Source organism: Mauremys mutica, chromosome 1 (genome assembly GCF_020497125.1).
Source record: "Mauremys mutica isolate MM-2020 ecotype Southern chromosome 1, ASM2049712v1, whole genome shotgun sequence".
Lineage (NCBI taxonomy): Eukaryota > Metazoa > Chordata > Testudines > Geoemydidae > Mauremys > Mauremys mutica.
The window spans coordinates 126,648,110-126,667,248 of NC_059072.1; the positions used below are offsets into that span (position 1 = coordinate 126,648,110).

Genomic DNA, 19,139 nt, shown 5'->3' on the forward strand with positions numbered 1-19,139 from the left:
TACCAAGATTTTAGTTCATCAGACCTAGGGTTAGTTTTCTAATCAAGATAATGCCATTTTATAATCAACATTTGGAACTCCAGTAATTAGCCATCACATCTAATGAAGGTATGAAGCCATCTATGTATTAGCTATTTACAAACCACCTAATAGAATCAACAAGGAAGTTGGGACTGGAGTTTGAAGAGCCAACAACTTGAAGGGAAGGTGGAAATAAAGCAAGAGATTGCCATGTAATAATGTCCTCCAAAATTCTTTTTCTGAGCTGTGATACCAAGGTTATATTGCGGAGCGAGGTCTGGAGTGGCGGTGTCTCTTTCATATGAGAAATAAAATCTCTGTGGAAATTTCCTGCCCTTTCATTATAGACTAGATTCAGCCAACCTTACTTATATTGAGTTGTGCCTTATTCCATGACATGTCCCATTGAAATCAGTGGGCCTGCTTGGGAAGTAAGCTACTCACCAGGAGCCAGAATCTGGCACCATGCACCATGTCAACAGTTGAGATGAACTGAGATTTTTGTGAACAACCCCTAGATTTGAAGGTCAAGGTGTTGTAGGCAGAGAGTGCTCAGTAGAGGATCTTCAGCTGCTGGATTCACTTTCCATATTTCATCCAACAAATACTGGGTCTGTTGACCTTCAGAGCACTATTCAAGGTTTATCTACTCACCTAGGTTGAGCTTTTGAAAGCTGACTAGGGGATTTGAACATACCATTCCCATTAATTGTAATGGGAGTTGCATGACTAAATCCCTTAGCTGGCTTTGACCATTTCGACACTATACTGTTATCTGAAGGAGTGTGTCTGAGTCGGTTGAGTTTCATGGGGAGTGTTCTTTTCATGCTGAATTTTGTCAGGTTGGGCTCTCTTGAAAATCCCACTCCTTGTTTTAATTTTTTAATTTCATGCGTTCCTAACATGTCTGCACAGAGTGCACCAAGGTCATGATGGGCATATTCTTATCAATATAAAGAAATAATAATAGATGTTGACATGCTCCTTTTCATAATGGCAGCTGTCGCTGCACACTGCATGGGAGAATGTGCTGAATCTTGTGGTGTTCCACAAGTAAGTTTCCATCTCCTGTGGGGGTTTTGGGGGGGAGGATAGGGCGGAAGAGGGGCATATAGAGGGGAATGGATTACTGGGCTTCAGAAATAGGGCATGTTTTTTTTTTTTAAATTAATAATTATTTTTCAAGGCCAGAAGAAGGGAACAAAGGGAAGGGAACGGGGACCACACACAACAAAGTGTCTGCATTCATATATTGTGAAACTTGTCTTGTAAGACCACAGTAGGGACCAAAATATTTAATTGAGGTGGTCTTTAACCAAATTTCACATATGGTTGTATACTGAGCTCCTTCAGTGGTCAGATGGGGCCAGATTTTCAAGTGTTCAGCAACTACAGCTGCAACTAGATTCTCAAAATTGTTCACCACCCAACGTGCATCAAGTGGGAATTTGCTGCATAGGCTTTGTTCTGGTTCTCTACACGGGCAAATTTCACCTTGAATACATTGGTTCTGGCATTAGAGCTGGTGGAATTAGTTGTTTCGTTTGATGGTGGTTTATGGGAATTTTATTTTGTGTAGGTTGGCACTCCCACAGTTTGGCTTAGAGCTCTCATTTGAAGGAGTCCCCAAACTCAAAGTGATATGCTGCATTTTAACTTGATTTTGCACTGAAGCCGTGTGAAACTTGGGAGTTTTAATTTAACTGGCCCAGATTCACTCTGGATGTTCATGACACTTGGCTCAGTTTCAAGCTTATCACAAAATCCAGAGCGTTTCACTGGGGTTTCAGGTTTCTTTATGAACACTTGGCACAACTCTGTTATTAAAGTTACTTAGGGCCCAAACCTGCAGTCCAGAGCTCTAAAAACTCAGACTGCACCTCATTAAAGCAAGCCAAACTTTCATTCCTTTGGAATTACATCATTTCTAAATCCGCCAGATTGCTCAGAGCCACATACCAGCATAGAATGCTAAGATTTTTCATATTCTTCCACTTCTGAAGTGAAATTCTGGTCTCCGTTACATAGGCATAAATACAAAGTAACACCAGTGACTTCAGTGGTGTGATACCAAATTTATACCAATGCAGCTGAAGGCAGAATTCAGCCTCTCTTCTTTTAGTTAAGAAAATCACTCCAGACATACGTATATTTGTACCACAACTGTATTCATTAACAGGTCTAAATCTCCAACAATAAATATTTCTGATCATTTAGAGATGTTGGTTTAAGGGTTTATTATAGTGTGTTATCCCTGTTTAATATGCTTCTGGTTAAACATTTTTAGAAGGAAAGATATGCAACTTAAAACACTTTGTAAGATCAGCAATCTTCCTCTCTTATACACAATGCACATTGGGTACAATTTGTTGATTGTATAATTTTTTTTTTATTCTCTATTCTCTAATACAGGCAACTACTGAAAACTGAGCTGGGATCCTTTTTTACTGAATACCTGCAGGTTTGTGGGGGTTTTGTTTTTCATTTAGATTCTTAAATTTGTCAGTGCTGCTGAGTAAAATTATTTGGCTGAACAAGCAGTAGGCAAATCCTTTTGTGACGGGTTGGATCTCAGAAACCCCCTTGGGAACTGCCAACTGATGTGCCAAGACTACTTCTGCTCCTGCTTTCCCTGCCAGCTTTGACTCCAGCACCCTGTCTTGCTGAGCTCCAACACAGACCCAGGGTCTGAACCATGTGCCCCAAAGTTGCAGACTTAATTTAATTGAAAGCAATTTAAGATGTGTTCCTGTCTTTAACACTCAGATGCCCAACTCCCAATGGGGTCCAAACCCCAAATAAATCGATTTTACCCTGTATAAATCTTATGCAGGGTAAACTCATAAATTGTTTGCCCTCGATAACACTGATCAAGAGATATTCAGACCTCTTTGCCCACCCCCCAGGTATTAATACATACTCTGGGTTAATTAATAAGTAAAAAGTGATTTTATTAAATACAGAAAGTAGGATTTAAGTGGTTCCAAGTAATAGCAGACCGAACAAAGTGAATTACCAAGCAAAATAAAATAGAACATGTGAGTCTATGTCTAAGAAAACTGAATACAGATAAAAACCTCACCCAGTAAGCTTCCTTTTACAGACTAGTCTCCTTCTAGTCTGGGTCCAGCAATCACTCACACCCCCTAGAGTTACTGTCCTTTGTTCCAGTTCCTTTCAGGTATCCTTGGGGGTGGAGAGGCTACCTCTTTAGCCAGATGAAGACAAAATGGAGGAGTCTCCCACAGGCTTAAACAGACTTTCTGTTGTGGGTGGAGGCCCCCTCCTCTCTCATATGCAAAGTCCAGCTCCAAGATGGAGTTTTGGAGTCACATGGGCAAGTCACATGTCCATACATGGCTCAGTTTTTACAGGCAGCAGCCATTGCTTACCTGCTACCTTGAACATCCTCAGGTAGACTTCTTATGTGGATTGGGAGCCTCCCAAGATCCATTGGCCCTTAAGTGCTTCTTGATTGGGCAGTTAATTTGCACATTCCTTTCTCAAGAAGCTGACCAAATGCTTTACAAAGGCTATTCAGAAATCAAGCAAGTACACAGCCAATATTCCTAACTTCAAGTACAAAAATGATACATGCATGCAAATAGGATGAATATATTCAGTAGATCATAACCTTTACATAGATATGTTACATGGCATATGTAGCATAAAACATATTCCAGTTATATCATATATAATTCATAAGCATATTCCCATGAAGCCTTATGGGGTACACCGTCACACCTTTACCTTTCTATTACCTTAAAATTAAGGATAAAAATAGGATTTGTTCCCCTTCCATCAATTTTCATGTCACATTGGTTGAAATTTCATACCAGGTCAGATATTGAAATATTTGACCAGAGGTCTTTGTACCACATGTATTTTAAGGACACAATTAAGGAACTTTATTGGGGTCATTTATAAAGGAAGGGTTCAGATCATGGCTACAGAATGGACAATATTTGCCCCTAACTGTGACAGTGGGATTCCTATAAATACTATTTGTTCCAGTATTCTGGCGTGATTTACTATCCTGATTCGAAGCCCTCTAAAGTCTGTGGAAAGACTCCTATTGACTTCAGTGGTTTTGGATCAGGTCCTGTTATGAGCATTTATTGACTGATGAGATTTGGTTTTAATATTTCATTTTATAGTGAAAGCCCACATCTACTATTATAAATTTCAGCATAATACAGATTTTTATTAAACGGATCCTTTTCAATAGGGTCCAAATATTTAATTTAGGTGAAAATTCTGTGGGATTCCTTAAGTTTCTTGTGGTATAATTAATCTGGAAGCCATTTATTAATAATTATACATGAACTTACTTTTAAAATACAATTTACTACCTCCCTTGCTGATTAAATGTTGTATGGCTTATGCTAATGTTTGTAAAAAGCTTTGATATCCCCAGATGGAAGTTGCTATACACTGGAAGAGCTAAGAATATGATTATCATCATTATTTTACAAGTGTCCTAGTAGCTTTAAACAAGAAGATGGACATAGAAGTAAAGCTTCATTAATGAACAGCAGCCATTAAAACAGCTTTCTTGTTTAAAAAAAATCTACAATGGCTTCAAAGAAATATGGAGTTGTAGAAATAAAAGGTGTGTGTATTTTATTTACAGAATCAGCTGCTTACAAAAGGCATGGTAATACTGAGGGACAAGATCCGGTTTTATGAAGGTAACTCAGACTTCAGCAATGATGCAGCTGTTCAATGGGCTGGATCTAAAGCATACTGAAGTCAATGAGATTCCTTTCACTGATTTCAATGGGCGTTGGATCAGGTCCCATAACAGCAGGTTGTTCCAGTGTCACTTATAGTTTCATGTTCCTGTTGGCTTCCACCAAGGAGAAATGTTTGCCTAGTACATCAGCTAACCAAATCTCCTGTTTGGATGTTTACGTTTTCATCCAGTTATAACCTGTTTAAGATTAAATAGCTGTGGAAAACAGAATACAATATTTTATTAAATGACAATGTAAACCCTGCAATCCCAATTAGCTGAAGAGTCATGGGAACACACCCTGATCTCACTTACACCAGTGCATATCCTGAGTAATTCTGTTGTCTTTAGTAGAGTTACTCTGGGTTTACATTGGCATAAATGAGGTCAGAAGCTGTGCCATTGTGTTGTCATGGCTCCATTTGTCTGTCTGTATGCAGTTCAAGTGATTATAAATGTCACCTAACTGAGGCAACTATTAATGAGATTTCTTTTATATTTGAAAGAATCAATCCAAGTACACCTCTACCCTGATAAAATGCGACCCAATATAACATGAATTCGGATATAACACGGTAAAGCAGTGCTCCGGGGGGGAGGGGCTGCGCACTCTGGCGGATCAAAACAAGTTTGATATAACGCGATTTCACCTATAACACGATAAGATTTTTTGGCTCCTGAGGACAGCGTTATATCGGGGTAGAGGTGTATTAAGTAAATAAAGGCAGAGAGAAGGAACAAAAATTCAGAGTATTGGCCAGATTCTGCTCTCCTATACACCAGTATAAATCTTGAGTATCTCCATGAAAGACAAGTTGTCCACTGGAATTACTCCAGATTTACATCAGTGTAACTAGGAGTAGAATCTGGCCCTATCTCTTGACCCAGACACTCTAGTTTCTCTCACTTGCATTCACTAGAGATCTGCAAAAGAGGTGCTGTCAGATCAGTCTTTTAATGAGTACATGAATGCAGAAAGAAAAAAAATACCTCTTAAAATTGCTAGCACAAATTCACTGGCAGAATTATAGTATGGTCAAATTCTGCTTACCTAGCCTCCAGCTGCTATTTTACCTGAATACAATATTCATCATTCCATGGCCTATGCTGTTGTGCAACAGTTAGAGGTGATTTTTAAATTGGCCGTGTCAGCCAGAGGAAGCTATATTTCATTGGCGGGTGAAGTAATTTCTGAATATAGATTATAAAATAAAACATCCGAGAACCTTTTGGAGTCCAAGACAGTTTTAAAGAAATGCAGTTTCCTTTCAACTGCACCACAGTGTCAAAACGCCTCTTAGTCTAAATACACCATTTGATCAGTTTCCTGGAGAAAGCTATTGGCATTACTTACAGCTATCTCTGAATTTTAAATGTTACCTTTCATTGCTGTCTGCTTATTTGATTGGATCAAAACTGTTATTGAACCCAAATCTGTTAATGAAAAGACAATTCCCCTGACCACAGCAAACAGAAAACATATTTGACATTACATTCCTCAAACTCCTCTAGAGCCAAATAGAGTGCTTTACGTATTTAACATAACACCTACAAAACCACAGACAACTGGACTGTAAGGATTTCAAGGTTTTCACAGCTTTCTTGCAAATTATAAAACAGATTTTTCAGTCTCAGACTGGTAAATCAAAAGGAGAAACCAGTCAGTTTTTAAAATCACACTGTACAGGTACATTTTTTAAAAGTTGATATTAGATTGATATCAAATATCAATAATATTTAAGATGCAAAACTGAGAATCAAACATTGAAATGCAGCTTGCTTCTCCTGTAACTGAAATGAAACTCAGAAGCCTTGCATGTATAAAATGTCAACAAACTCTTAGGCTAGATTGGTAATTTGATTTAATGCCATATATAGTTTACTTAAAACAGGTCATTAAAATGTGTGTGGTGTAAAAATATTGTGGGACCATGGAAAATATTATGTGTTTGTTTCATACAAGAATGACCACATCAGGCCTATGTTTATATGAGCTGAGTTTCCTTTCTCCCTGCAAATACTGAAGGAAACCCAAAGGCCTTTGCTTGACAGTAAAACAAACGTTCTCAGAGGACATGAAAGTCAAATTCTTTTGTGTGAAATATGCTAATCACCAATTGATTCTAAGCATTCTTCCACATCCCACAGTAAAAGGCCTGTCTGGGAAAATGCAGCTTACTGTGCAGATGGAGGAGCAGCTGTTCTGAGTCACTGTTGTTGTTGCATTGAAATTCATTGCTTTACAAAGTAGACAGTGCTGAGCAGACTGCCCACAAAATATAAGAGATGAGCGAAGGTAAAGACACTTTCCCAACAGGATTAGGGTTGCCAACTTTGTAATAGCAGAAAACCGAACACCTTTGCCCTGCCCTTTCTCCTAGGCCCCGCCCCCTCTCACTCCATCCCCCCCCCCTCCCTTGTTCACTCTCCCCCACCCTCGCTCACTTGCTCATTTTCACCAGGCTGGGGCAGGGGATTGGGTTGAGGGAGGGGGTGAGGGCTCCGGCTGGGGGTGTGGGCTCTGGGGTGGGGCTAGGGTGACCAGACAGCAAATGTGAAAAATCAGGATGGGGGGTGAGGGGCAATAGGAGCCTATATAAGAAAAAGACCCGAAAATCGGGACTGTCCCTATAAAATCGGGACATCTGGTCACCCTAGGTGGGGCCGAGGATGAGGGGTTTGGGCTGCAAGAGGGGGCTCCGGGCTGAGACACAGCATGACCACATGGACATCATTGCATTGCTTCCTACAGATCCTGGAATTTTCAAACCATCCCTGCGGCTTATTCCTTGCTGGGGTAGGGGTGGAACAATGTGGTGGAATCTCCATGTGGGGATCTTCAGAGATTTAATCCTCCGTGTTCCCTCCATGGAGTTTTACTGCAGGAGGCGGGGCCAGTCTGGCTTTGTTATATTCTGTACAGGAGCTCTCTGACTAAGCTTTGTGCCAGAAGTCCCTCAATTTAGTAAGAGCATTTAATTGTGTGATCCAAAAGACACAAATACTGACTTATACAAGTACAGGTGGGGGAGTTGCTTCTAAAATAACTGTCAGTGATTCCCCTTTGTTCTGCAGGAACTAGTATATTACATCATTTCCTGTGTTGCTCAGTTAATGCCACTGACTAACTGTTCACAACATAAAACAAGTTAGTGAAGCACTTATGTTTTTACAGGACAGAAGCTGCTGGATACCTTAGCTGAAACCTGGGATTTCTTTTTCAGTGACGTTCTGCCCATGCTTCAGGCTATTTTCTATCCTGTGCAGGTGAAATATTACTTTGTTACTTTAGAATCCAGAAAAGGCTGTTTGACGGGTTGATCAACAAATTGGCACAACGGTTAAACTGTTCCAGAGGGGCCAATCTGTTAGTGCAGCTGTTCTGTAGAGTCAAGTCATTTGCATGAATGGTGAAGTACTCATGTGAAAAACATGAAGGGGGAACTTTGAAAAGAGGAACTGCATGCAGTGAGGATGTTTAGCCCTTATGTCGGCTTACACTAGAGCAAACGGATATGAATAGTACAATGAAGATGGGCAATCAGTGAAGCAAGCACAGCTGTGTTGACTTCAGCATGTACGTCTCCAGCAAGACCTCATGCATGGATATATCTGAAGTGCCTGCACTTGATATAGTGTTAAAAATGTCAATGGAAAATTTTGTACGCTGTACGTCATTTTCAGACACTTCCCGTTTTGCTATTGGTGTACTTCTTCGCTGGTGTAAATTGGCTCAGATTCATTGACGTGAGTGGAGTTGCACTAATTCACACCAGCAGAGAATTTTACCTGAAATCATTTTAAACATGCTTAAGGCACTTGACCTCCTTGTGGGAAAAAGAGCCTGGTTTTCAGAAACATCCTCCTATTTTGCAGGGTTAACTTTGCATCTACAATTGATAAATCTGTTAATTGGGTAACTAAATGCTGTCAGTATGATCATTTGCACTTGCAGGCACAAAATCCTAGTTCTATGGAAAAGTTTTTTGCAAGTAAAGGAAACAGCTGAAAAAATTCTTAAAGCATGTAAAGCATACAGGGCCAAATTGTCCACTGACTTGTGCCACGTGTAGCCATTTAAACCAGTACAATCACCAACAAATCAGAATATTGGGTGGAATTTTCAAAAGTATTTTGGCACCTAGTGGGATTTTCAAAAGCTGCTAAGTAAATTAGTTGCCTAAGTCCCTCTCAAATCAATGGAAGTTAAGCACCAAACTCACTTTGGTGCTTTTGATAATCCCACTAGGCACCTACTTGCATCTTTAGGTGCCTAACTTTTTTTGAAAATCTGCCCCTAGGTGAGTTAGGAACACAAGTCCCATTCTCTTTCTATGGGATTTGTGACTGGGATTTTCAGAGGAATCTGAATGTGTATCTGAGGACTAGTATGTCCTAGGGATGAGCCCTTATGTCACCAATTAAACTAACTACACTAGTGAAAACCTTAGTGTAGACAAGGAAATGGGGGCTAATCCCTAGTACAGACAAAGACAGAGGCTGCTATTGCTGCTAGAAACACGGTCTTTGGGCAGGAGCTGTCTTTAGTGAGATGCGGTCTTCCCTGGAGAAAAAGTAGTTGCATGAAATCATGATGTGAAGCATCAGCTCTGTATGCTAAGACAGTAGCACAGGCAGGTTTTGAGCAGTGGCGGAACGAGGGGGCCAAAGGGCCTTTGGTGGTACCCACCTGCAGTTATACCTATTGGCTTGAAAAGGTGCCACACACAAACTTAAAGGCCACTAGGGGGCTGGTCGCCCCCTCTCCATTAGCTCTGCCACTGTACTGAGGGTTCCCTGAATTTTAAAGAGAGGGGGAGCCACCGCTGGGCAGGGCTGGGAGGTCCCAAACCTAGACAAAGTGTGAATTCCCACCCAAATGGGGGGAAATAACAGAAATTCAAATGTTGCCCTTGTTAAAATACTCTTAAAACGGTATACTACTATATTTAGGGTTCCAAACTATTCTTACAGGGTGTAAATTCAGGAAAGATCCCTGATTACATGCGTATCCAGAGGTGGCAAAGTTACCACTAACACGCTTCTTCCTGGCCGGATGTCTTGCTGCAACAACTTTTGTCTCAGTTTCCCCCACTATCCTTTGGCCACGCCTGGATTCTCTGACAGTCCTCATCCGACCCTCTGACCCTGGACAGTCACCCCAGCCCTTCCAACTGAAGTGCAACTCAGCTCTTCCCTGAGGGAATCCCTACAGCCTCTCTCCTGGGAGCATCCCTCATTCCCCCTGCCCCCTCACTGTTCTCTGGGTCCAGCTCTCTGGCTTTGGAGAAGTCAGCAGGTAAGCGCCTCTGTCGCTCCTCTGCCATCAGCCTTCTTTGGCCCTCGGCTCTGGCAGTCTGGGTTAGAGCCAGCAGGCAACTGCCTCTGCTGCTCTTTGACCTTCAGTGCTCTCCAGCCCTGGTGCTCTGGCTTGGGGACACCAGTCAGCAAACCCGCCTTGCTGCTCTCCTGCCTTCAGCCTTCTCCCAGGCACCACATAAAGTCTCCTGGCTCTGGCAGCTCTCACCTCCTATCATTCCTCTGACACCCAGGCCCTGACTCACCAGGTCTCTCCTCCCCTAATATCAGGAAGTACCCTCTTGTAAACCCAATTAATTGACCAAACTGGAGTGTGCTGATAAGGTTCTAGCACACTGGCCCTGCTCCCTCTTAAAGGGACAGTATCACTCTCTGACACCAGGTCTTGTACTGATTTGTGGATTACAGACTAAATAATCCAGTCCATGGCAATGATAGACAAGTCATACAAAAGTATCGTGTGAGTCCACACAAAGATTATGGATCTACAGATTGGTTTGTTTTTTGACCATCCCAAATATTTCCATTGAATTTACCATTCCTACTACTTGTAAAGATTTAAGAAAAACACTTATACTTGGGATTTTGATAGTTATTTTTAAATGGCTCATCATCCTTATTGTGGTGATTTTGTTCATAGGGGAAGGAGCCCTCAGTTCGTCAGCTGGCTCTCCTGCACTTTCGGAACATTATAACCCTCAATATTAAATTAGAAGATGCCCTGTCACGTTCCAGAGCCAGGGTTCCACCTTCAATTATTCAGATGCTGCTAATACTCCAGGTAAGGAGTTTGAGTTATATTTTAAAAATCTCTTTCTATGCTGTGTTAACAAGATTTTCAAAAGTGGCCACTAATTTTTGGGTGTCCAGTTTGAGACTTCTTGACCCTGGATTTTAGAGGCGCTAAGCATCCACTAGTCCAGGTGAAGCCATGGAACTGTAGTTCTCAATATTGCTGAAAGTGGAGTTCATGGAGATTCAAACTGTGCAAAGCAAAAATTAAGGGACCCAAAGGTAGAGGCCACTTTTGAAAATTGAGTCTAAATACATAAAGTTTTGGTATCAGGTTCATATTTGTGTCAGTAACACAACTTTCAAGGGGTGCTATGGGCTGATGCACTAGTATTTCGGGAGATTGGTGGTTTCATCATAATGCTTAGTACAGTTTTGATCATGTCAACAAATTCTGTCAAAATTGCTTGCTATTCACAGATGTAAGATTCTAGGTATTGGTGTCTTCTTTAAATATTTATCAAGTCCTTGGTCCAGAAATTAAGGATAAGGAGAAAATTACATAGATACAAATTAGGGCTGTCAAGGGATTAAAAAAATTAATCGTAAGATTAATTTTGCAATTAATAATAAAATACCATTTAAATATTTTTGGATGTTTTTCTACATTTTCAAATATATTGATTTAAATTATAACACAGAATACAAAGTGTACAGTGCTCACTTTATAGTTATTTACAAATATTTGCACTGTAAAAAACAAAAGAAATTGTATTTTTCAGTTAACCTAATACAAGTACTGTAGTGCAATCTCTTTATCATGAAAGTTGAATTTACAAATGTAGAATTGTACAAAAAAACCCTGCATTCAAAAGTAAAACAATGTAAAACTTTAGAGCCTATACGTCCACTAAGTCCTATTTCTTGTTCAGCCAATCGCTCAGACAAACAAGTTTGTTTATGTTTGCAGAAGATAATGCTGCCTGTTTCTTGTTCACAATGTCATCTGAAAGTGCGAACAGGTGTTCGCATGGCACTGCTGTAGCCGGTATTGCAAGATATTTACGTGCCAGATATGCTAAACATTCGTAGGCCCCTTCATGCTTTAGCCACCATTCCAGAGGACATGCTTCCATGCTGATGATACTTGTTAAAAAAATAATGTGTTAATTAAATTTGTGACTGGGAGAGTGTCATAAATATAAAGAGAAGGGTAACAACCTATATGTATGCATCCACATAAAATCCCTCCTGGCCAGAGCTACAGTCAGAGGTACAGAATCATTTTATCTGTAAGGGGTTAATCAGTTCAATTAACCTAGTTGGCACCTGACTAGATGGGGAGGGCACCTGACCAGAAGGACCAATGGGAAAAGGAGATACTTTCAAATGTGGGGTGGGGAGGTTTTATTTGTGCTCTCTTTGTTCCCTCTGGATAGAGAGAGAGAGAGAGAGACCAAGCAGGTAACCCATCTCTTGAAAAGATACCTTGAAATGATACATCTAAAATTACAGAAATTGTAAGTAAAGGCAAGGAAATGTGTTAGATTATCTTTGGTTTTAGCCTATGAATTTTCCCTATGCGGAGAGGGAGGTTTATTTCTGTTTTTGTAACTTTGAAGTTGAGCCTAGAGCGGAATCGTCTATATCTTTAAATCTTTTTATCACCCTGCAAAATTACCTTCCATCCTGATTTTACAGAGGTGATTCTTTTACTTTTTTCTTTATAATAAAGGTCTTCTTTTAAGAATCTGATTGATTTTTAGTGTCCTAAAAACCAAAGGGTTTGGTCTGTGCTCATTTTGTTAACCTATTGGTTAGTATATTGTTCTCAAGCCTCCCCGGGAAAGGGGGTGAATAGGTTTGGGGGGATATTTTGGGGAAATAGGAACTCCAAGTAGTCCTTTTTCCCGAATCTTTGTCTAAATCACTTGGTGGTGGCAGCAATACCGTCCAAGGACAAGGAAAGGATTTGTGCCTTGGGGAAGTTTTTAACTTAAGCTGGTAGAAATAAGCTTAGGGGGTCTTTCATGTGGGTCCCCACATCTATACGCCAGAGTTCAGAGTGGGGAGGGAACCCTGACAGAGAGATTTGTATATCTCTGGCTCTATTATACCCGCATTCTGCCATATATTTCATGTCATAGCAATCTCGGATGATGACTCAGCACATGTTCATTTTAAGAACACTTGGCTGAACAAGAAGTAGGACTGAGTGGAGTTGCAAGCTCTAAAGTTTTGCATGGTTTTGGTTTTGAGTGCAGTTATGTAACAAAAATCTACATTTGTATGTTGCAGTTTAACAATAAAGAGATTGCACTACAGTACTCATATGAGGTAAATTGAAAAATATTGTTTCTTTTGTTTATCATTTTTACAGTGCAAATATTTGTAATAAAAAATAATAATATAAAGTGAGCACTGTATACTTTGTATTCTGTGTTGTAACTGAAATCAATATATTTGAAAATGTAGAAAAATATCCAAAAATATTTAATACATTTAAATTGGTATTCTGTTGTTTAATAATGTGTTTAAAACTGCGATTAATCATGATTAATTTTTTAATTGCAATTAATTTTTTTTGAGTTAATTGCTTGAGTTAACTGCAATTAATCGACAGCCATAATACAAATAAATGAAACCAGGGAAACTGTCAGAAGAAAAATAAGATATCCAGAAAGAAAAGCAGCACCTAGTTTGAAAAATATTCAAAGAATGAGGGCTAGTTTAGTGGGGGAGGGATAGCTCTGTGGTTTGAGCATTGGCCTGCTAAACCCAGGGTTGTGAGTTCAATCCTTGAGGGGACCACTTAGGGATCTGGGGCAAAATCAGTATTTGGTCCTGCTAGTGAAGGCAGGGGGCTGGACTTGATGACCTTTCAAGGTCCCTTCCAGTTCTAGGAAATAGAAGTAATGTTTGTGAACATTTGATGAAAGAAAAAAATCACAACAGGATGCATGTGTTAAGAGGGAAAGGTAGCACTTCTTAAAAACTAGGGCAATTGAGATGTTGTGGTTAGTAAATTTTTATATACAGATGAATTTAGAACAAACGAAAGGAAGTACTTTTTCACTTCTGTTTGCGGTCATTGAATCAAATACTATGGCTGATTGTATTTTAAGGGCTGCATAATTTAGTAACTAACATGGGGAGGGATAGCTCAGTGACTTGAGCATTGGCCTGCTAAACTCAGGATTGTGAGTTCAATCCCTGAGGGGGGCCATTTAGGGATCTGGGGCAAAAAACAACAACAAAAAATCTGTTTAGGACAGTACTTGGTCCTGCTGTGAAGGCAGGAGACTGGACTCAATGATCTTTCAAGGTCCCTTCCAGTTCTAGGCGATATGTATATCTCCATGTACATATATTACTCTGTTATGGGTAATGCATCAAGACCTCTGCTGGACCAAGAACAGGTATTTTTCCTCAGTACCATATTGCACCATTGTCTAGGTACATTATATCAACAGGGCTTAAAGTCAGGGAGGTCGCAGACCTGGCAAAAAATTAAAATTAAGCTGCGTCACTGAGAGCACACTTTAAGCACTCTTACCAAAGCTGGTGTTCCCAGATTATGAAACTCCCCTCACTTTTTTCAGACTATGTTAAACACTGGTTTTCAGTTTTTTCACCTTCCCCTTTAAGAATCAAATATTAGCCACTGCTAGGATCCTGCTCCCATTGAAGTCAATGGCAAGACTTCCATTGACTGCAATAGGAGCTGGATAACATCGTATATTAGAAAGTTCAGAGGAGGTGATGGAATGATCTGCCAGGAATAGTGCTGCAGGGAAGTTTATTGCACCCCTCCCTTGTCCACCAGCAGGAAACATTAACAGGATAATAAGTACTGGGTTTTTTTATTTACAGTAAAAGGCCAAATTTATCCCCTGTGCAACTCCACTAATTTAAATCAATAATTACATGGGGATGTATTCATCCCTGGATGTTTATTCATATAAATCTCCCACTTATTATCATACAGCAGGAAGCTAGTGACAAAAATTGTTGTTTGCCAATAGTTGCCTGGCTTTGCGGTTTAAAATCTAGGTGAAACCAAACCAAAGACGTACAATGTCAAAGAGTATCAGGAAATGAGTCAGTTTCTCTGTTTACATTTATAAAAGCTCATAGTCAATTCAGAAGGAGGTCTGTTTCCCAAACCCAAACATCAGAGTAAACAAAAGCTAATTTTTGTACATTTAGAGGTAGCAAGTGCAGTGTTTTAAGCTTGTTGAGTAAGATTAAATCCTGTTGTGGGTAGAGGTGGGGCACAGATAACAATGCAACTGTCTGGTTGTCATGCGAGATTACAAATCACATGGTAAAGTTTTATGCTCAGACTTCCCAGAATGATGGAGAGTGTTACAGCCCTGTCTGAGTCACCCTCATGGATCACAAGTCTATTCTAATTGGACTCAGCCTTTGTGCTTCCAAGCCAGCTGGGACTGGGCAGCAGCAAATCAGTTTCTAGATCTGGGCCTCTAAGGGTATGTCTACACAGCCCTGGTCTACACTGGGTGGGGAATCGATCTAAGTTATGCAACTTCAGCTACGTGAATAATGTAGCTGAAGTCGACGTACTTAGATCGACTTACCGTGGTGTCTTCACCGCGGTGAGTCGACAGCTGCCACTCCCTCATCGACTCCACCTGCGCCTCTTGTGACACTGGAGTACAGGAGTCGATGGGAGAGTGCTCGGGGGTCGATTTATCGCATCTAGACTAGACGTGATAAATCAATTCCTGCTGGATTGATTGCTGCCTGCCAATCCGGTGGGTAGTGTAGACATATTCACAGCAGAGAAAAACCCGTGGCTGGCCCATGCCAGCTGACTCCGGTTCAAGGGGCTGTTTTATTACTATATAGACTTCCAGGCTCGGGCTGGAGCCTGGATCTAGGAGCCTGTGAAGTGGGAGGGTCCCAGAGCGTGGGCTCCACCCTGAGCCCGGGCAGCAGTTTTTCAGCTCCAGAGCCCAAGCCCTGCGAGCCCAAGTCAGCTGACCTGGGCCAGCCGCAGGCTTTTTATCCCTGTGCGGACATGTCCTAAGGTACATCCTTACAGATCTTTAGGAAACACAGAAAAGCCTGTATGCTCTCCCCCTTGAATCTGTGCTCAGATATCTGAGCCCTTGGACCCACTGCTGCAGTCCTTCCGGTTTCTGGCAGTGATCAGATATACGGGGAGAGAGAGATCAGGGCAGATCCTGCTTTTACATAACGTTTCTGTTCCCTCTGTCAGGTGACCAGCTAATCAACTGCAGACTTTAGTCCTGTGGTTAGCTAAGAAGTTCCAGCCATCTAGAGTTCAAACTGGGAAAATCAGTTCCCTCCGGCTCCTCTCTCTAGCAAAACCTTGGTACGGGGGTAGACCCCCATTACACTAAGCTGCCCTGGGTTTGTCCTTGATAGCTCTAAGCAGCTAGTTACAACCTGAAAGTGTGGGTCACATTCTTCAAGATGGCAGTTCCAGTGTCAATGGAAGGCCGTAATTTGATACAGACATGTACCAATCCATTACATCTGGTTGGATCAAAGACTAGATGCACTATGGAGGCAATGGGATTTGTTTGTGGTGTGGGGTAAACTTGGTATTGGTCATGTACCTTTCTTCACTGGTAGATGGAGCCCGTCTGGCCAGAGGAAGACAAAGTAACTCAGGACTTTTTCTCCATGGAGAGGGAATGTAGGTTTATAAAGAAGAGTGGGAAGTCATGAGAAACTGTGACCCCTATTCAACATACAGGCCCCAATCTAGCAAAGCACGTAAACACATGCTTAACTTTGACCACATGAGTAATCTCACTGACTTCAGTGGGACTACTTGCATGTTTAAAGTTCAGTATATGCTTAAGTGCCTTGATGTATTGCTGCCAACACAGAGGACTCACCACAAAGGAGAAAATAGTCCCTTTGTAGCATTTCTTAGTGAGAAGGCCTGGAATGAAGTTGGTCCCTGCATTTCCTCCTAGAGGGTAAACTTTTCTTTCACCAGGTCTTCCAACCTCTGAGCCATGGGCTGCATTTATCTTCAGCCCACCCAGCAGCCTCATTCCAAGGAGTGCACCCCAGCCTGTGATACAGTTTCAGCATCAATTCACTGGCATAAATTGACATAAAATGGTATATGAATTGGGATTGAAAATCTCACAATCCACCCTTCACATCCCTGCCCTTCACTGACATGTGTAGACACCACCATTTCTTTGTGAGTACGGCATTGGAGATATGAAACTAGGGACCAGGAAGAGGAGAAGAAATGAATGAAAATGTAGTTCAGGAATCTGAATTTGAGAGTTGAGACAAACTGGAGCAGCTAGATTATCTAAAGAGCAACAAAGCGTATCAAGGGATTATAAAAGGTCAGCTATGCAAGTGACTCGTTCTAAGGGTGCCACATGACAAAATCTCATATCCCCTCTGTCACCACTTTGAAAATGTGCCCACAGAAACGTGGAAAGTAGTATGTTCACTTTTGGAATAAGATTGTAGGGTGCCATCACAAACCAGTAGCAAACAGCAGAACTGAAGCTAACATTTAAGGATCAGAAAGTATTCCTAGAGCCAGTGCATGTATGCACCTCACCATCAACCTCATCTGGTCCTACAACCAGTTTAACTAACCCTGGAAAGATCACCCCAGTATTATCTGGTGGCCAAGAAAGAGTTGATATAGATAGTGAAATCCTTGCCCTATTAAGGTACTCATCCAGAGGCTCTTACGACACTCAACTTCTCTGCTTCCAGCATGGCAGGAGAAAGTGTGGCCAGTTGCGCTGCACTGATCCTTAACTGCAGTGTTAGTCCCCATGGCCATGTATAAACAACATAAATTAAAGCAGCCCTTAGATAGCTCTAGCTGGACTTGGGCCTGCAAGAGCAGCATCAGGATCAGGGGAGTGCAAAGAGGAACGTGAGGCTCCTTCGCATGCACACACATACAGGCACACTCAGCCTGCACTCTCTGGCCTTTTGTGTGGAATTAGAAAGCAGGAGAATGAGTCAGAAAGGAAGCAGGAAGATGGGGGTGAAAAGCACAGATTCGGGAAGAACAACTCACAAAACACCAGAGATACAAAATGGTCACTGCGTGATTCCCAGAAGGTATTTATACAGAGGACTGAAAAAAAAACACCGACTTATTTTGAAAAACATGTTGTACAGAGGCCCTTTGATTGCCGCTGTGACTGGAACATCTTATCGCTAAATGTCCTAGTTTAGCCCTGAGAAAGTCTGCAAAGAGGGGTAAGAGAATATTTAGCTGAACATGTCTCATTTGACATAAGGATAATGTGGAGTCTATACAGAGGGTTAAAAAAACCCTCTCCGGGCAGCACAAACTATTTAAAAAGATATAGAATACAAAGTACGATATCTCTCACATTGGGGGATGAGGTCTTTTTACACAGCAGGTCCTAATGGAAAAATAAAACCGTGTGGTGTCATGTGTGGCTTCTCTGAGCTTCATTTGAACTCTTGGGTCGGGCATCTTTGTGTAAAAGCAGACAAAATAAATAAATACATCTGCCCAGTTGGACTTATTTCTTTTCTCTGTAATGTGCCTAAATGTTCTCTGTATATTTCAAATGGGTGCAAAGGGCATTTCAAAGGCTGTAATCAAATACAAAGAATGTGGTTTCCCCATCTGGGCAGCAACACAGCAAACCAGTGATAATGTAGCAGTTAGAGAACAAAATGACCTGCACTCTCCTGAGCACGGCAGGGGTTGTTCTTTGGAACTCAAGCTTTTCTAACACTGAAAGGAGTATCAGCTGGGGCCAATATATTATGGCCTTGAGGTTTATAGCTTGGCAGTCTTTTGTCAGGGGTAGCCTTGCTGAGCCTTTGAGACTGCAGCACGGGAGACAGGCAGGTTATAAGCAGGTCAGGGTGGCAGGTGGTTTGGGGTACCAAGATGTTTATAACTCTTTTTTGGTGGTTTTTGAAATAGGGAACCTCTGGTGTTGAAGGATATGAGAAATGGGTACATAGAAATACACCACAGGGCCTAAATATAAAACAGCATTTCTTAAAGTGTACCTTTTCCCTGCCTTTTGGGAAACCAGCTCCTCTCCTGCTTCCCCACAATGGAGACCTCTGTCTGTTGCCGTCTGTGGGCTGTTTTTCTGGGCTTTCAGCCCCAGAGATAAAGATGGCAGTGATAGTTCTTACATGGGTAGCAATCACAGCCAGATCCGTAGCAGGTTTAAATTGGCATCACTCCAATTGACTCCCAACTCCAGTGACTTCAGTTGATTTACATGAGCTTGAGACTATGCCCTCTAATTTCCACTTCAGAAAACTTTGTATGTAAGAACCCGTGACCTGT

At 41.3% G+C, this 19,139-nt stretch overlaps 1 protein-coding gene across 5 annotated transcripts in view; it reads left to right on the top strand.

The window, feature by feature from the left end:
- PRR5 (proline rich 5) overlaps positions 1-19,139 on the top strand; it is a 144,955-nt gene that overhangs the window by 86,614 nt on the left and 39,202 nt on the right. For all 5 annotated transcript variants that reach the window (XM_044994959.1, XM_044994977.1, XM_044994941.1 and 2 more), the window contains 4 exons: positions 2,434-2,482; positions 4,655-4,712; positions 7,932-8,023; positions 10,716-10,856. In XM_044994959.1, the coding sequence (XP_044850894.1) occupies positions 2,434-2,482; positions 4,655-4,712; positions 7,932-8,023; positions 10,716-10,856 (340 nt within the window). The remainder of the gene's footprint in view (positions 1-2,433; positions 2,483-4,654; positions 4,713-7,931; positions 8,024-10,715; positions 10,857-19,139) is intronic.